At 54.3% G+C, this 15,707-nt stretch overlaps 7 protein-coding genes across 7 annotated transcripts; 4 read left to right on the top strand and 3 right to left on the bottom strand.

Moving 5' to 3' along the window:
* Positions 1 to 326: 326 nt before the first annotated feature.
* Positions 327 to 5,598, bottom strand: VPS54 (Vps54p; the record flags this gene model as incomplete). The annotated part of the gene is made up of 8 exons (XM_076678081.1): positions 327 to 1,910; positions 1,978 to 2,283; positions 2,347 to 2,555; positions 2,630 to 2,717; positions 2,781 to 3,657; positions 3,725 to 3,849; positions 3,914 to 5,352; positions 5,460 to 5,598. The coding sequence occupies 8 exons, from the start codon at positions 5,596 to 5,598 to the stop codon at positions 327 to 329; spliced, it is 4,767 nt and encodes a 1,588-aa protein (XP_076534679.1).
* A 155-nt stretch (positions 5,599 to 5,753) lies between these two features.
* JCM15063_002179 (SGNH/GDSL hydrolase family protein) lies at positions 5,754 to 6,963 on the top strand (the record flags this gene model as incomplete). The annotated part of the gene is made up of 5 exons (XM_076678082.1): positions 5,754 to 5,787; positions 5,880 to 5,952; positions 6,035 to 6,098; positions 6,173 to 6,744; positions 6,906 to 6,963. 5 exons carry the CDS (start codon positions 5,754 to 5,756, stop codon positions 6,961 to 6,963), a joined length of 801 nt encoding a protein of 266 aa, XP_076534680.1.
* Positions 6,964 to 7,015: 52 nt separating this feature from the next.
* On the bottom strand, positions 7,016 to 8,534 carry QRI7 (putative N(6)-L-threonylcarbamoyladenine synthase; the record flags this gene model as incomplete). The annotated part of the gene is made up of 4 exons (XM_076678083.1): positions 7,016 to 7,253; positions 7,338 to 7,942; positions 8,050 to 8,354; positions 8,417 to 8,534. The coding sequence occupies 4 exons, from the start codon at positions 8,532 to 8,534 to the stop codon at positions 7,016 to 7,018; spliced, it is 1,266 nt and encodes a 421-aa protein (XP_076534681.1).
* A 207-nt stretch (positions 8,535 to 8,741) lies between these two features.
* JCM15063_002181 (uncharacterized protein) lies at positions 8,742 to 9,630 on the top strand (the record flags this gene model as incomplete). The annotated part of the gene is made up of 3 exons (XM_076678084.1): positions 8,742 to 8,822; positions 8,902 to 9,135; positions 9,208 to 9,630. The coding sequence occupies 3 exons, from the start codon at positions 8,742 to 8,744 to the stop codon at positions 9,628 to 9,630; spliced, it is 738 nt and encodes a 245-aa protein (XP_076534682.1).
* Positions 9,631 to 9,927: 297 nt separating this feature from the next.
* On the bottom strand, positions 9,928 to 10,859 carry JCM15063_002182 (uncharacterized protein; the record flags this gene model as incomplete). The annotated part of the gene is made up of 3 exons (XM_076678085.1): positions 9,928 to 10,217; positions 10,315 to 10,678; positions 10,785 to 10,859. 3 exons carry the CDS (start codon positions 10,857 to 10,859, stop codon positions 9,928 to 9,930), a joined length of 729 nt encoding a protein of 242 aa, XP_076534683.1.
* A 290-nt stretch (positions 10,860 to 11,149) lies between these two features.
* Positions 11,150 to 12,764, top strand: JCM15063_002183 (complex I NDUFA9 subunit family protein; the record flags this gene model as incomplete). Its single annotated transcript, XM_076678086.1, has 8 exons — positions 11,150 to 11,165; positions 11,236 to 11,279; positions 11,343 to 11,419; positions 11,495 to 11,571; positions 11,636 to 11,730; positions 11,801 to 11,892; positions 11,964 to 12,264; positions 12,339 to 12,764. The coding sequence occupies 8 exons, from the start codon at positions 11,150 to 11,152 to the stop codon at positions 12,762 to 12,764; spliced, it is 1,128 nt and encodes a 375-aa protein (XP_076534684.1).
* A 364-nt stretch (positions 12,765 to 13,128) lies between these two features.
* JCM15063_002184 (bifunctional nucleoside/nucleotide kinase/histidine phosphatase family protein) lies at positions 13,129 to 15,642 on the top strand (the record flags this gene model as incomplete). Its single annotated transcript, XM_076678087.1, has 14 exons — positions 13,129 to 13,135; positions 13,207 to 13,245; positions 13,317 to 13,352; positions 13,424 to 13,436; positions 13,537 to 13,592; positions 13,734 to 13,924; positions 14,023 to 14,095; positions 14,189 to 14,256; positions 14,330 to 14,554; positions 14,644 to 14,808; positions 14,904 to 15,133; positions 15,243 to 15,339; positions 15,439 to 15,511; positions 15,605 to 15,642. 14 exons carry the CDS (start codon positions 13,129 to 13,131, stop codon positions 15,640 to 15,642), a joined length of 1,311 nt encoding a protein of 436 aa, XP_076534685.1.
* Between the last annotated feature and the right edge of the window lie 65 nt (positions 15,643 to 15,707).

The raw sequence follows: 15,707 nt of genomic DNA on the forward strand, positions 1-15,707 counted from the left end.
GGTGGATGTAGCGAGATCTGGAGGAAGAAGTAGGTGAGAAGCAAGATGGCCGATCCCCCACTCGGATTCGCACGAGCTGAGGACCCTGCGCATCGAGGGGGAGCGAACCTCCTGTCGGAAACAGGGGCTCGCTGACCAATCCGACGGACCGTTCAAGTCGATGACCATGTGCGTGCAGGCAGATGTGCTTGACGTTTGTGCCCAAAACGTGATCGATTGATTTGAGGAGCGGATATAGAATTTTCTTGCAACAAGAGGGGAAGAGCAGCTAAGATAGACAATTCCGAGGTATACGAAAAACAATGCGGGTAAGAAGGAACGAGTAACTATTGGGCCTCTGCGCTGTTCGTCTCCTTCTCAGCTATCGTGGAGGTCTCCATATTCGCTGCCCTTTGCGACCCATCGGCAGCGCCATTCGCCTTCTCTTCCACGATCGTCGGCTCGACGAGCGCTGGGGCAGCAGCGGACGTGGGCGAAGTGACCGCGACGAGACTGCTCCCAGTCGAGCCGCGGCGGGCAGCTTCAGCGAGACGCTCCTTCAGTGTTTTCTTGCGCGCTGGATTCGTGCTTTGAGGAGGTGGCGAGGTCGCGTCCGGCATCGACAAGATGGGCTGAGATCGTTTGGGTGGCGAAGAGACTGGCGTGGACGGCGTTGAGGCAGGAATCGGCACAGATGCAGCAGGGATAGATATTGACGTCGGGCTCAAAACTCCCTGGTCCGTTCCCGTGCTGATCGGGACAGCAGCATCGGTCGAAGTTGCGTGATCGATCGCCTCTTCCTCTTTCGATGGCGCAGAGACTGCCGGGGTATCGGTCGCAGGGCGAGTTGTCGAGTCCTGGACTTCTTCATTCAGGTCACTTGGCGCTTGGCTCGGACGATCCAGCGGTACCACCACCGTCGGTGCAGCGATCGCCGAAGTCTCGAGCGCGTCTATCGGGGGTTCCGCTTCGACAGCGGGTTGCTGGACGGCATCGTCTTGTACCGCCTGCTGCTCGATCGACACGGTGGACTCAGGTGCTGGCTCGGATGAGGCGATTGCTTCAGTCTGCGTTTTTGCGTGTTCTGGCTCGATGGCAGGCTCCTCCTTCACGGGCACAGCTGTCTCGTCTGTCTCCGCCATGACCACTTTGCCGTCTGCGTCGTCGTTCGATTGCGGGTCGGCGGCAGAGACTGTCGCTTCGCTAGCCGGCGCCACCTCTTTCTCGGCGCATGAATCTTCCAGTCGCTTCTCCTCCTCAGGATGTGCGATCTCGTTTTCGATTTCTTTCTCGACAGCTTTCTCGACTTCTTCGAGCTCCTTCTCACCTTTCGGCGTCCAGACCGGAATTTCCCGCTGAACCTCCTCCAACAGCTTGTCGTCCTCGTGCTTCGGTTGTTCATTCGGGATCGAGAGAGAAGGGGCTTCGAAGCTGGTCCGGGCAGCTTCAAGACTCGATCGTTGTTGAGGTGGGACCGCTTCCGTTGGTTTCCTGCTGATCCTCTCGGCCAATCTCTCTGCGAGAGTCTTCTTCTTGTATGGCATCGGGGAAGGTGTTGGACTCGGTGGAAGGGGTGCTGGCACTGGTACAGGGCTCGGAGGTTGAGGACCAGGAGAAGGTGACCGATTCCGGTCGCGAGGAGGTGCAGGTGGAGAGAAGCCGGACAACGAGGGAGCATCAAGTGAGGTTCGTGGAGTGGAAGGCGCCTCAGGGAGGGCGAGGGACAATGCGGAGGTGGAAGCGGAAGTTGGAAGTGAAGTCCAGAGCGAAGCCGGTGTTACAGGAAGAGGAGTTTCGACCGCAGCCGACGGCGCGCGCAGAGTCGAAGGCGATCCAGTTGGTTCTGCAGTAGAGGTACGGGGAGAAGACGGCGCTATCGGCGGCATAGATTTCTCGGGCAAAGTCTTGGCGAGAATGAGCGCTTCGAGGACCTGATTCCCATCGAGGGCGTCAGAGTCTTGACCCTACTTGGTGGAAAGAAAAAGAAGCAGAGCTCACTTGTCCCGGTCGACTCTCTTCCAGCCCCTTGAGGCCTCCCAACTTCTCTTGTAGATACCGGACATCGACAAGCACGCGTTCTCTCGCTCCACTCGTTTTGAATTCGATCCTGCCAAACTCTTCACCCAGCTTGGTGTCGAGCGCTTTGAAGACTTGCGACATGATCGAGAAGACGGTTTCAGAGTGTAGGAACCTCGAGAGAACCTTGTAAAGCGTAAGGTGTTCCTTGACGAGGGATTCCATATACGCATTGGGTTGACCAGGTTTTTCTGTTGCTGCAGAAGGAGCAAATTCCCAGTCCAGAGCCTGCACAAGACAAATGAGCGATGTTGGACATGCGATCGTATTAGCAGGAGCAGTATGACGAACCTCGAGACTCCGAGAATGCACGATCAAGCGGTCACTCATAATGGCGACAAGTTTCGCGTGAATCTCGTACTGGTGCTCCTGGTAATCTCGCTTGAGCTTGTCAAACTCGGTCAACATGACCGCTTGTTTTGGGTTGAGGTGTCTCCGGATCAGTTCTCGAATATACGGAATGAGGGAGACCATGATCGACAACGCCTGTGAAGCAAGAGCTGTTTTTTGGGACGAATATCTCGAAATCAGCACGAGCTCTTGGAGAGCCGGAAGTGAGGCAGGTACGACTAACCTAGGTTTTTGGCAGTGATGTTTTTCAGGCCGGCAGACCGCATAGCGCCCGCTCCGAGAACCACTTGACATGATCGAGAATTGAAGACCTACGATAGAAAATCAAACTGTCAGATCTGCGCGAGCGATGGAAGGGCTGAAAAAGAACTCGCCTTCATAAACTCGATGACTTTGCCCATCGCATCGGTCGTGAGCATGGGACAATTGAGTACGACTTGCAAGTATTCGACGAGGGTTTCAATCGTTGCCAATCCCGCCGAAACCGCAAAGAATTGCCGACCTTCGATATCAACCTGCTTCGCCAGCGTTTCTTGTATCACGGCCCCATTCCCATTACCCTCGTCATGGTCGCGTTTCCTCCTTTGTCCAAGCAAGAGTTGCTCTGGATCCTCCATCGCTCCTTTCACGATGAATTCGACTTTCGCCTGTACTCGACTCGAGACCTCACTCGCGGTCCATTGTTCCTCCTCGACCAACTTGGCGTTCTCGTTGATCCGCTTTTGGTGAAAGTGCATGAGCCACCCTTTCGACTGACTGACCATCGCGCCTCTCAATCCGACAATCATCCTCTTGACAATCACTTCGCATTGGAGGACAAAGTTCCACGTCGCGTCGAACACTTCGAGGAACTGCGAGAGGTCGAGTTGTTGCGCGTGTACTTCAGATCGAACGCCAATCACTTTCGAGAATCGAACGTTGGACAGCTCGGTCACGGCCGATAGGACATCCGAGATTTCGGTTGCGAGAGGAGAATCTTCGGGGTTCGTGCTATCCTCAAGGACCGCAGGGGCTGTCGGGGTGGATCCGGGAACCGTCAAGGATGAAGAGGTTGGTTCGGTAGGTCCATTCACGGATCGTTTCGATTTCCGGATCCGTTCGTCCTGTCGACTCTGGGCTACGAGGGATAGTAGGACGTTCGCTTGATCCTGCACGGTTTCGATGCACGCGATCAAGCCTAGGTACGTTTCCTGTGCCAGTTTCAAGAATGCCTCGTGAGGCATCGCTCGAAGGTTCTTTGCCAGGGATAATCTGGCAGGACCTGGCGTCAGCTCGGAAAAATCCTCGGATGTGCAGAGAAAGGCGAAACGCGACCAACGATTTTTCAGATATTGTCCCAAGATCTATCGATTGCTTGCTGACTGATCGGACCGCGGCAGAAGCGAAGGGATCCTCTTCTTCCTCGACTCGATCTCCTTGAGCTCCTTCTCCGGTCGGGAGGTGCTGCCGTGCATGATAAACCGAGGTCAGGACACCGAAACAGACATGATTTTGTTTTTTCACTCACTTCTCTGACCATGGCTCTCACTTCCCTCAAGACGGATTCTCGCCAAGCCTGTACGGCTGAATCCATCCCGTCACTCCTGACGAGTGCCTGTACGACCGGTCTCGTCCGCTCCTTTGTCCGTTCGATCCCATCGTCAGTGGGGTCGTCCTCGTCTCGGTTCGGATTCCGAGCAAGCTCGTTCGACCTCGTTCTCGCACGTTTGATCGCTCGTTCGGTCCCAATGTCCATCTCGTGTTCGAGCACACTGATGAGTTCCCCTTGAAGAGATTTGGCGATCTGAGCTCGAACCAGTGACAGTTTCAACGGGACCGATTGGAGCGCTCTCAGTTTGCCCAAGTTCAACCGTGACGAGCTGGTCGCCGCCGATGTCTTTACCGGATCCGCAGCTCCTGCATCGACAGTGGGTGAAGAAGCGAGAGACGATCTCTGAAACACGTCTTCGATGTGTTCGGCCACTTCGAGCGCGTGTTGCCATTCACCGTTCTCGACGAGTTCTTTCACGCCTTCGAGCGCGCTCGACATCTCTTCGACCTGTCTCACGCTGTCTTCCAACCGTTCGAGCCCTCGCCGCCGTGCTTGCAACCTCAGGATCTCGAGTCCGTGCCTCGCAGTCGCGTTGACGCCGTGGTCACGATCCTGCAAGAGTCGTTTCAACTGCTCGATCTGCACGAGCGTGGTCGAACCTTGATGGTGCAAGTGTTGCAGGTTGGACAAGGCCGAGAAGAACGACGAGGATCTCAACCCGATCTCGCGTACGAGGTGCGATTCGATCACAGCGGTGAAATGCGACAGTTTGTCCTGCAACAGTTGATCGGCAGCGAGCTCGTTCAAGGTGGATGGACCGAACCCGGGGATCGTCAACTCTTCGGGTATGGATACCTCGAGCGCTGGGTTCGGGGACGACAATCGGGGCGAGAACGTCAAAGCCGGAGACGAGTGCGGAGTGAGTTGGATTCGTTCGGTGACGAGGTCAAACGTGCGTAGGTTCGACAGGTTGAACGCAGGGTCGAAAAAGATGGAAGGCACTTGGTCGATCGGGGGAAGGGATTCGGCAGGCGGTGCTGGTGGTCGGTCTCGTTGATGATCATCGTGGTTCGAGTAACTTTTTTGGTGAGGCTCTTCTGAGTGTTGTTCTTGGCGGGACTGCTTCGACTCGCGGATCCAGTGCTCGAAATCGGGTTGGATTTCGTGCAAGTACGGTTCAAATTCGTCGCGAGATACTTTGCGCAGTTCGGTCTGCACGAGCGGAGGTGCTTGAGACCTACGCTGAGCGACCGACTTGGCCCCGGGAGTCGAGGGACGGGGCAGAGTACCGGAAGAGGTCAAGGTGGTGCCGAGCGAGGTCAGCGAGGTTGGGAGGTACGAGTTTTGCGAAAGGGACGGCAACGAGGGCAGGTACGCGCTCGCGGTGGTCGGATCGGTCAACAGGTTCGATATGTCTGCGAGCAGCGAACGGTTAACAGGCGAAAGCACCAGGTGCACCGGCTCGCACTCGGGTTGGCGGTCTGCCCGGTTCAGCCCAGTATGCGCGGGACAAGGGACTGACCATGACTGTGACTCCGAGAAGCGAATCCCGAGGGTGCCGCGGCGGGAGGTGGACGCGATGGTTGCGACTCGAGCGAGAGTCGGGTACTCGGTGCAGGTCCTGCTCCTCTCGCCTGCAGCAGGTCGGAGCGATCTGACATGCTGCGTTCTCCTTCCCCCTCGAGTCGTCTCTTGCGCAAAGTCGAAAGAGGTGATGTTAATGGGATCCGACGCCGACTCGCGTGGAGCTCTCGTCTCGTCTTGTACCGGCTCGCCATCCGCACACTCTGTTGACTGTCGCCTCGACGACGCCGCCATGATGCAGAACAACCGCTTACTCCTCCTAGGAGGTCAGCTGCCCGCCTTCTACTCCGCGCTCGGCAACTTGCTTACCTCCACTTTCGCTGCGCTCGCTGCTGTCCCGCGCTTTTGTCTTGGCCAGACTCGATCACCGAGTGGTCCTTCGACCGACAAGGTCTCGGTGCACAACTCGCTCATCTGTACCATCGCAGACTGTGGGTCCAACACGGTTTCCCCCCACCTCTTCCTCTGTTCGTTGCTCTCGCTCACGTGCACAATCTGGTCAAACGTGATCAGGGACGTAGTCAACCGCGGTCTAGCTGGATACAACTCTCGCTGGGCCCTCGAGTGCTTTGAACAGGTGACGCTCTTTTCTCCGTCACTGCGAGACTCGCCCCTCCCCGCTCTGACCTCGCCTCGTACCATGCATCGTAGTGGCTTCCTCCAACGCCGACTCCGCAAGAGGCACACACGTCACTCGCAACGCTCTGGCTTGGCGCAAACGATTCAGTCTTGCCGGGCAACAAGCAACACGTTCCACTCGACGAGTTTCACCTCAACCTTGAACGCATCGTGAAAATCCTCACTTCTCCAACTTCTCGACACCACGATCAACACGCCAAGTTCATCCTGATTACTCCGCCTCCAATCAGTCCTCCCGAATGGCAGACAGAACGAGTCCGGAGAGGCTGGACGGGATCGATAGATCGAACAAACGAGAACACGCGCGAGTATGCCGATCAGGTCATACGACTAGGTCGAGAGTTGCAAATCCCCGTCGTTGATGCGTTCGAAGCAACCTGGAGTGCCGCCACGGACGAGGCGGAACGGACCGATCAAGAGTTTGAGAGCGTGTTGGCGACGTATTTCTGGGACGGGTTGCATTTGAGCGCGAAAGGGTACCACCAAGTTGTCGAGCGAGTCAAAGTCGTCATTGAGCACGAGTACCCGGATCGTCATTGGGATCGCATCCCGATGCTGTTTCCGGATTGGAATACCATCCGTGCGTATTCTCCTCTTTTGCTTCTCTGTCGTGTAGGTCTCGCTGAGCGATTCTTGTTTCATCCTTTTGCCTGCTTTAGCCGATGCGAGCCAAGCGCAAGTCTCCACCAACGATTTCCTTCTCTCGATGGCAGGAAAAACTGACTTGTCATCCTATCTCATACAGGACTGTCGCTGGACAACTTGAATACATTGTTCAGGGTAAAAAGAACAACAACATGTGAGGATGGGAAGGAAACAAGAACAGGCACGGGGGGAAAGAGTTCGGAAATGCAGCTATAACGCGGCTGGTGGTTCGGTTCCGACGAGAAATTCGGATTCGCATTCTTCGATCGACCATTTGCTCTGCTGCATGACGTGTTCCATTCGGTCTATGCGACCGAATTTGAACCGTTCAATCCCGACCCAAGCGATCATTGCCGCATTGTCGGTGCATAGATGTGCAGGCGGGAAATGCAATGGGATCGGTCGAGTCGAGTTGGCCTGCGCGAGTCGATCCAACTTGGATTGCAAGCTTTCGAGAATTCAATGGACAGGACCGTCAATACATTGCGATAGCCTTGTCGAGTGAGAAAGAACAGAAAGAAGATCGACTCACCTCGTGCGAAAATACAAGTTTGAAGCGACGCCTCCGCTCACCACCAACCCTTTCACTTCGACACCTCTCTCCGTTTGTAGTTTCTTGAGTCCCAAGTTTAACTTGTCCTCGATTTGAGCAAACGCAGATACCATGAACGCTTTCGCCAACGCTTGTCGCTGGTGAATCGGCATCGTTTCGATCGATCCTCGTGCTTGTTCGTGACGAGAAATGATACGGGTCAAAGCCGAGCGAATCCCCGCGTACGAGAATGCGAGTTGTCCTTTGAACGGGATCGGGAATTCGGGTCGAGGTTCGTTAACCTCGAGAAGACTCGATTCCGAATCGGCTCGCACAGCAGTCGAAGAGTTGAACGCAAAGTGTTCGAGCGCAGCTCCAGGACTTCCTTGTCCCAACTGCCACGGGATATGGAGGTCCCTCGCAACCTTGTCGAACGCTTGACCTATCGATTCGTCCTTGGTCGTCGCGAGCACTTCGAACCGCTCTCGAGCAGTCGCGAGCAAGAGCAACGTGTGTCCTCCAGACACGAGTAACGTCAGGAACGGGAATTCAGGAGCCGGGTTCGATTCCGTGGCAGTCAAGAATGGGGTCAGAGCATGAGCTTGCTAGAAAAAACACGAGAGAACAGAGGGTTGCCCTTTCTAGTGTCAGCCAAAGGATTTCCAAGCTTTGTTTGCGGGAACGAAAAAAAAAACGGGATTTCGACACGAACCATGTGATGTACTCCGATCAAAGGTTTCTTGCTCGCGGCGGCCAACGCTTTCGCCGCACCGGCACATACGCTCAAACATCCGTACATGCCGGGACCTCTCGTGAACGCGATCGCGTCAAGATCATTCAATTCGACGTTCGCTTCAACGAGTGCGGAACGGATCGCGATCGGCAAATTGCGTTGGTGAGCTTCTTGAGCGTGCAACGGATGAATCCCTCCGAACGATTCGTGAATCGCAGACTGTTTCACCACGACGTTGGACAGGATTTGTCGATCAGACGTGACCACCGATGCGCAGGAATCGTCTGTATCGTCAGTTGCAGGTGAGCCGAGACGCAGAGAGTTAGGGAGGAATTGAAAGCGGCACCTGCTGAACTCTCCAGTCCGAGGATGACGATTGGCTTTGAAGCGCTCGAGCTGTGTTGCCGTCGAGGTTTCAAGCGAGCCGACCTTGCCAACCCGGCCGATAGAGACCGGAGGGACATCTTGTTCGGAAATGAGGCGAGGGTGACGGCCGTGTACGAAAGGAGAGGTATCGAGGGGTCTCAGCAGCTCAACAGTTCGATCTCAACAACCTGTACGAGCTGGTTCGGATCTAGTGCATAGGTTGTGGCGAGAGTGCGATTTCAAGATGAAAGCGAGGTCGCATCCTTCAACATTTCCGCGCTTGCTCATTCACACTGCTCATCGGTATGTCGCACGGGGTCGTACAGACACCCTTTACGAGTCACAAACGTCGCCAGTCGCGCTCGCCGTCACCGCCGACGTCAAAAGTGAGTTGGCCATTCTGCATCCTTTCGTCCCGCTCGCTCTCCTTGGTGGGCTTTACTGATTTCAGAAACTCTTGCATAGAGACGTGCGCCGCCGACGTCTTGGTCCCCATCTTTGTTCGCGCCAAATCGTGCTTTCCACTTTGAAATCGACAACCATGATCCAGCTCCGGATCGATCGAGTCCAGGCCTCGAAGCGCTTCAACGGACAGCACAGCACTTGCAGCTCGACACGCCTGTAGCAGAGCACGACCGAGAGACTTGTGACGAGGAAATGCAACTCGATCATTCTTCTGAGCTCGCTCAACCTAATCCAGTAAAACCTTGAGCTATCTTTTGACGCCCAAGACGAGCCTGAACACAGACTGAACCAGTTTCTCTTTGACAGATATTACCAGATGATGAAGATGCTCATACGCTCGCATATTCCCCGTTGCCTGCAATGCCCTTCTCTCGACCGCCTCCTCCTCACGATGCCCCTCCTCTGTACCGTCACCTGGCAGGATCTCCTCCACCTCGAGACTCTCACTTGATCCGTCTCGACATGTCACGAACTTCATCCTCGAATTCGTCCTGCTCTTCGCATGTCCCACCGGGATTCCAAGTCCCACCTCCTCCATCAGGCCCATTCCTCGATCCCGATGATCACATGATGGACCCAACTACGACAAGTCATCAGCATCATGAAACACCACCACCCACTCAGCCAACGAAACGAGGATGGAAAGTGACGATGGGATATCGACCCGATTGTGAAAAGTGTTTGCAACGAGTGCCGGGTCACTACACTCATGTCGTCTGCACTTCTTGAGTCTGTCACTTCCTTGCCTTGAATACCCTTGCCTACGCTTTAGATACACATTTCTGTTCGTTCGAACGATACCACCGGTTCCTTGTGTTTTTACTACAATCTCTCTCTCTCTATCTCTCTCGTTCTCTGCAAAGCGCGACATTCAGATGCGAAGAGAAACTCTAGGTGAAAGTGAGAGAATTTTCTAATGGCGACGAGAAACCTCGATCGATGCGAGAGAGAGAGATCTACGCAGAATGTTCCCGACGACTCGAGCCGAAATCCCTGTGCGATCGAGACAAAAGGATGGAACGATTCTTAGAATCGAGTTCGACCGGTCTCGGCGAGGTAGTCGGTCGTCATTTTTCTCGTGCGCGCGAGATCGTCCTCGTTCCCTCGAGTACCCCATCGAATCATCTCTTTGTAGTACGATTCGCCAAACTGTTCGAACCCGAGTTTCTCGTACAACGGTTTACCGTCTTTCGACGCTTCGAGATAGATCGGCACGGTCGCGGAAGCTTGTTCGCATTCGTTGATCTTTTCGATCAACAGTTGTCGACCAATGCCTTGACCTTGGTACTCGTTCTTGACCCACAACGGCACGAGATCTGTCTCGAGAGAGAGAGATTCAGGAAGATCATCGAAGGGTGAGTGAATATTCGTCAATTCGAGAGGCAGAAGATAAGAGAGGGAAAAAACCCTTACACCAATGTTCTCGACGGTTCATGAATCGGTCTCTCACTGCATCCCACTCGTCCCAACACTTGTTCCATTTCTCCCAATCGAGTCCTTTCCACAAATCCTCGTCGTCATCTTCGGTACGAGGGAGGGTCTCGAGGAACCTGCGTTTCAGGTTCTGAGGTTTCTGACCCGCCGGAGTCCACATCCACAATGCGATTCCAGCGAGTTTGGTCGGATCTTCTTTCAGGACGGCTTTGCGGAATTGTACGAGGGGGTTCGAGAGCAACAGGGCGAGTCGGGAGGATTGACGAGCGATCCGGTCGGGCAGGAACGGTTGGAATTCCATCTCGTCGTGAAACGGGGCCAACAAATCAATGTTGCCTTGAGACTATCGAGGCGGGCAAAAAAAGGATCGAATCCGAGAGCACGTCAGCAAAAAGGGACGCAAAACCAGTTGCGCAGAGTCGGGGTTTAGGAGAGGCGCTCGAGTTTACAATGTCGTCTAGGTCAGCGACGGTGACATCTTGAATTTCGATTGCGACGCGCTGAGACTGAGCAGGAGCCGACATCTAGGGGAGCATGAAAGCGAGACAGGTTCAGAAACGAGCGGTCATGGTGGGGCGGAGAGAATTGGCGCGAGAGAAGCAACGAACGGGAATGCGATTGAGCCGAGACGAAAACAAGAAAGAGCCTAGGTACGAACAAGCCCGCACGAAGCAAACCGGAGAAGAATCGAAGTAACGAGAGGTTAGCCGAAGCGAGTCGCGAATCTCGCATCGAGGGCAGCGGACTTCGCACAGTGAACGAATCAGAGTCGTCGCAACCTCACGTCGATCTCGCATCCTCGTCTCCCGCAACGATGGCTGCGCGTATCTGTGAGTCAATCTCTGTGCGTAATCTTCAGGTCCAGCTGCTCACGCTCGAGTCGTGCGCGCTGCGTGGCAGCTTCCCTCGCCAAGTCGAGTTTGGTTTCATCCCCCGCTGGAACGGTCAGTCTATCCATCGCGTCGGACTTACACATGCGTACTCACTGCGGGCTGGTGTGTCAACAGCGATCGATCAGCAACCAGATCACGGCCGCGCCCACCCAACCGGGACGAGTCTTTATCGGCAGCGGACCTGGAGGCCGGCGAGTCCTTCTCCCTCTCTCCTCTCTCGACGCTGAGAGCACGTGTTCCTGACGCCTCGTCAATGATTCATTTAGACACTCGGCGACCGGTCACACCGTGACCGTGTTTGGTGCGACTTCGTTCCTCGGTCGCTACCTCGTCTCGAAGCTGGGTACGGTCTCTCACCTCTTCGCTCGCTGCTCCTGTCAAATACTGATCTGTGCTTCGCGGTACAGCCAAGGCTGGAACTCAGGTGGTCATCCCGTACCGAGATGCCGACGAGGCGAGGCACTTGCGAGTTTGCGGCGACTTGGGTCAGATCGTCCCCATGGTTCGCTACCTTGCTCTCGTTCGTGCGCTTGACGATTCGAGATGCTGACACGACCTTTCGATCGCTCCAGGAATGGGACCTGAACAACGACACCCAGATCGAAGAGTGCCTGCGTCACTCCGACACCGTCTACAACTTGGTCGGACGCGACTACAAGACCAAGTCAGCTTTTTCATCGACGATTTCACCGCCCGACGATACCTACTGACGCTTGTGCGTCTTCTCAAAAACAGGAACTTTGACTTCAACGATGTGCATGTGTCGGGCGCGAGGAGGATTGCTCGCATCGCGGCCCAATCGGGAGTCTCGCGACTCGTGCACGTCTCGCACTTGAACTCGGCGCCCGACTCGGCTTCGGCGTTCTACCGCTCCAAGTTTGAGGGAGAGCAGGCGGTCAAGGAAGCGTTCCAGGACGCGACGATTGTCAAGCCGGGATGGATGTACGGACACGAGGACCGGTTGCTCAACACGTTGGCCGTCTCGCCTTCGGTCTACCGCGTCAACCACGGAGAGACCAAGATCGCCCCTGTGCACGTGAGTTATCCTAACGCGTCCAATGTCCGGGAACGACGCGAGCGAGAAGATCTGACTTGTGCGTGCCAACTCAGGTGCTCGACGTTGCCGCGGCGCTCAACGTCATGCTCACGGCCAAGTCGACGGTCGGCAACACGTACTCGCTACCAGGACCTCGCACGTACACGTTCGAGCAACTGCTGCGCATGACCGAGGCGTTGACGCTCAAGAAGCTGCGCGGACCGAATTTCCCGAAACCTCTCTTGATGGCCATGAGTAGGGTGTGGGACTTGGTGTGGTGGCCGACGCTCTCGCCCGACGAGGTGACGAGGAGGTACATCGACGACTTGCCGACACAGCCGGGAGAATTGGGCTTTGCCGACCTCGGCATCGAACCCGACAACATTGAAGCGATGGCTATCGCATACGTGCGAAGGTACCGTGGTGCCTCGTACGCCGACCTGCCGATCCAGGAGGGAGGTATCAAGCTTAGGAAACCGGTGTACCACACTCTTCCTTAGATGAGGAATTCATTTCCAACTCTCCTACCATTCTACATATACTCTCTTGAACCTCACCCCTCGACAAAACGTGCCTGGTCCTTCAGAGGATGGCACACTTTTCTTTCCACCTTTTGCCCGTCGTGTGATTTGTTTCTTCTTTTTCGATTTCTATTCTCGTGTCTTTCTTCGCTTTCGCAATGTACTCGCTCGAGCGAAACAAATGCTTGTCTGGCGAATCGAGGTGCTAGAGTCGAGAGCGATTGACTGATTAGCGACAATATTGCCCCACTCGCATTGGCCTTGCCCAACCTCGCTGCACAGCACCTCTCGACAAGATCAGTCTCGCGTTTCTACTATCAGACTTAGAGACAAGAATCCCTGAATGGCTGGTACGTCCTCGATCGGTCTCTCTGCCGCGAGTACCGGTTATCGTCTCATCCTTGTTTCACCCGCGCGCCAGCTCCGCTCTACACGACCGATTCCGGTCGATTGTTCCATGGTGCGTTGTCAGCCTCTTTGTCCAACTCGAGACGGCACATCCTCACTCGGCGACTCGTTCGAGGGGTACAGCCGGACAGATCTTGCTCGTATTCGTGGGGCTGCCAGGTTCGTCCCCCTTGCCTACATCTCTCAGGCTCTCGGTTGCAGCTAAGACTGATCGGTCCACTGCTTTTCAGCTCGTGGCAAGACGTGAGTCGTTATCATCGACGTACGACTTGTTCAAGTGATTTGACCCGCAACTAACCTCGCTCTCTCGACTTGCTTCGTTTGCTGGAATGGTTCGCGACAGCCATGTCTCGAGAAGTGTCGAACGATACTTGCGTTGGTTGGGAGTCAAAGTCGAAGGTAAACCCCCTCATACTCTCGCTCTCTCTGACCTCGCCAGCGTGCATTCGTGACTGACTCTGGTCTTTCTACCTCCCCATCTCTCTCTATCGAACCTTGGTCCATGTTTCTCTACGCGTTTTTCGCTTCGACAAATCCTAGTCTTCTCGCTTGGTGATCACCGACGAAGGATGCTTGGACCCTCTGGCACTCTCCCGCCCGACTACTTCTCCCCGATCGATCGATCGCCCGAAACCGATGAATTGAGACAAAAAGTCAGATTGACACTCGAAGAAGACGTTGCCAAATTCTTCAAAGAGAATCGAGGTCAAGTCGCAATTTACGATGCCAATGTGAGCAAAACATCGCCATCTCTTCCGACAGTACTCTTTTCTACAGCAAGGGGTTGCGATACAAGTTACTGATCCAGATTTGTTTATGGTTCAAATAGAATGGAACAAAGGCTGCACGGATAGCGTTGAGACAGAAATTCGAAGTTCAGGGAGTCAACGTGTTTTTCATTGGTCAGTTTATAGTTCTTTTCTCTACGCTCTAGAGTTTGTTCGCTTGTGTCCGCGAGACAGAGACTGATTTCTGCTGTGTGTTCTTTCTGGTAGAAAACATCTGTGACCGGGACGAGATTGTCGAAGCGAATATCCGCTCGGTCAAACTTAGCTCGCCCGATGTCAGTATCCGATTTTTCTGGGCATCTCATACTCACAGACTCACGAAAACGTTTGCTATGCTCGTGTTTGCAGTACCAAGGATGGGATCCAGACAAGGCCGTCAAGGACTACATGACCCGAATCACGCAACACGCCAAACGCTACGAAACGATGGAAACGTCCGGAGGACCGTTTGTCAAGATTTACAATATCGGCGAACGACTCGTGGTCAACAACATTCGAGGGTACCTGCAATCGCGGATCGTGTTCTTCTTGATGAACGTGCATCACAAGAAACGAACCATCTGGTTCGCGCGTGTAAGAAGCGACACATCGACTTTGTTTCTCGCGTTTCCGATTCCGTTCAAGTCGCTGACGGATGCTCGCGTTCTCCCCCTCTTGTCCAGTCTGGCCAGAGTTTGATCGAACATTCGTTCAAAGCCGATTCTGACCTTTCTCCACAAGGCGAAGACTATGCCAACAAACTGCGAGACTTTATTACCTCGAAAAGGAAGGAATTGTTGGCCGAACGAGTCAAGGCGGGCGAGAAGGCTACGGAACGAAGGTTGACCGTCAGTTTTGACTCTCGCGTTTCTTCGCTCATACAGAAAGGAGAAGAAATAGTATCTGACGCGAGAGTCTTGGGTTTGACGCGGTTCCGTTGCAGGTCTGGACTTCTGCGAGGCGACGCTGTATCTCGACTGCGAGGCCCATGTCTCAATTGGGGTACAAGGTCATCCAACGGCAACAGATGTACGAATTGAACCCGGGAGATGTCGACGGGTTGACCCCGGAACAAATTCAAGCCAAGTTTCCCGATGAGTTCCAGAAAGCCGACAAGGACCCTTACGGACATCGATACCCTCGAGCCGAAAGTTACCATGATCTCAGCGTTCGGTGAGCAGGAATGAATCCCTTTCTTGGATCTCTTTGATGAACCGAGATCGAATTCGTTCCATTGCGAACACCTATCTGATTTGTGCTGTTTATTTGTGTCAAAAACCAGTCTCGAACCCGTCATTCTTGAGCTCGAACGTGAACCGGCCGACATCCTGTTCATCGGTCATGGTTCAGTCATTCGATGCCTCATGGCTTACCTCCAAGTAAGTCCGATCTCCTTTTTGACAAAACAGGTCGGGGAGAACAGGTTAGAAAAAGAAACACTGACAAGTCATTTCTCGGTTGTGGAAACGAAAAAAAAGGGCTTGACGCCTTCCGAGATTCCGAAAGTTGAATTGAGGAGAGGAGATGTCGTCCAAGTGACTCCGAGCGCTTGTAAGTTTTGCCATAATTCCCTAATACTGCGTTCCCTGGAGACAACGTAAGCTGATATCGCGCCTGTTCATTGCTTTCGTGGGCATCTTACAGACGGAGTTAAGTTTGTTAACCACTTTTTCTGGCAATGAAAAGAACCTTTCGATTGTTGTTACCCATTGCTCTCGCTTCCTGCCTTTTTGCGACATGAGACGTA

The sequence above is a fragment of the Sporobolomyces koalae genome (genome assembly GCF_050403365.1).
Source record: "Sporobolomyces koalae JCM15063 DNA, S_koalae_JCM15063T_v1_ctg12, whole genome shotgun sequence".
In the NCBI taxonomy this organism is placed as follows: domain Eukaryota; kingdom Fungi; phylum Basidiomycota; class Microbotryomycetes; order Sporidiobolales; family Sporidiobolaceae; genus Sporobolomyces; species Sporobolomyces koalae.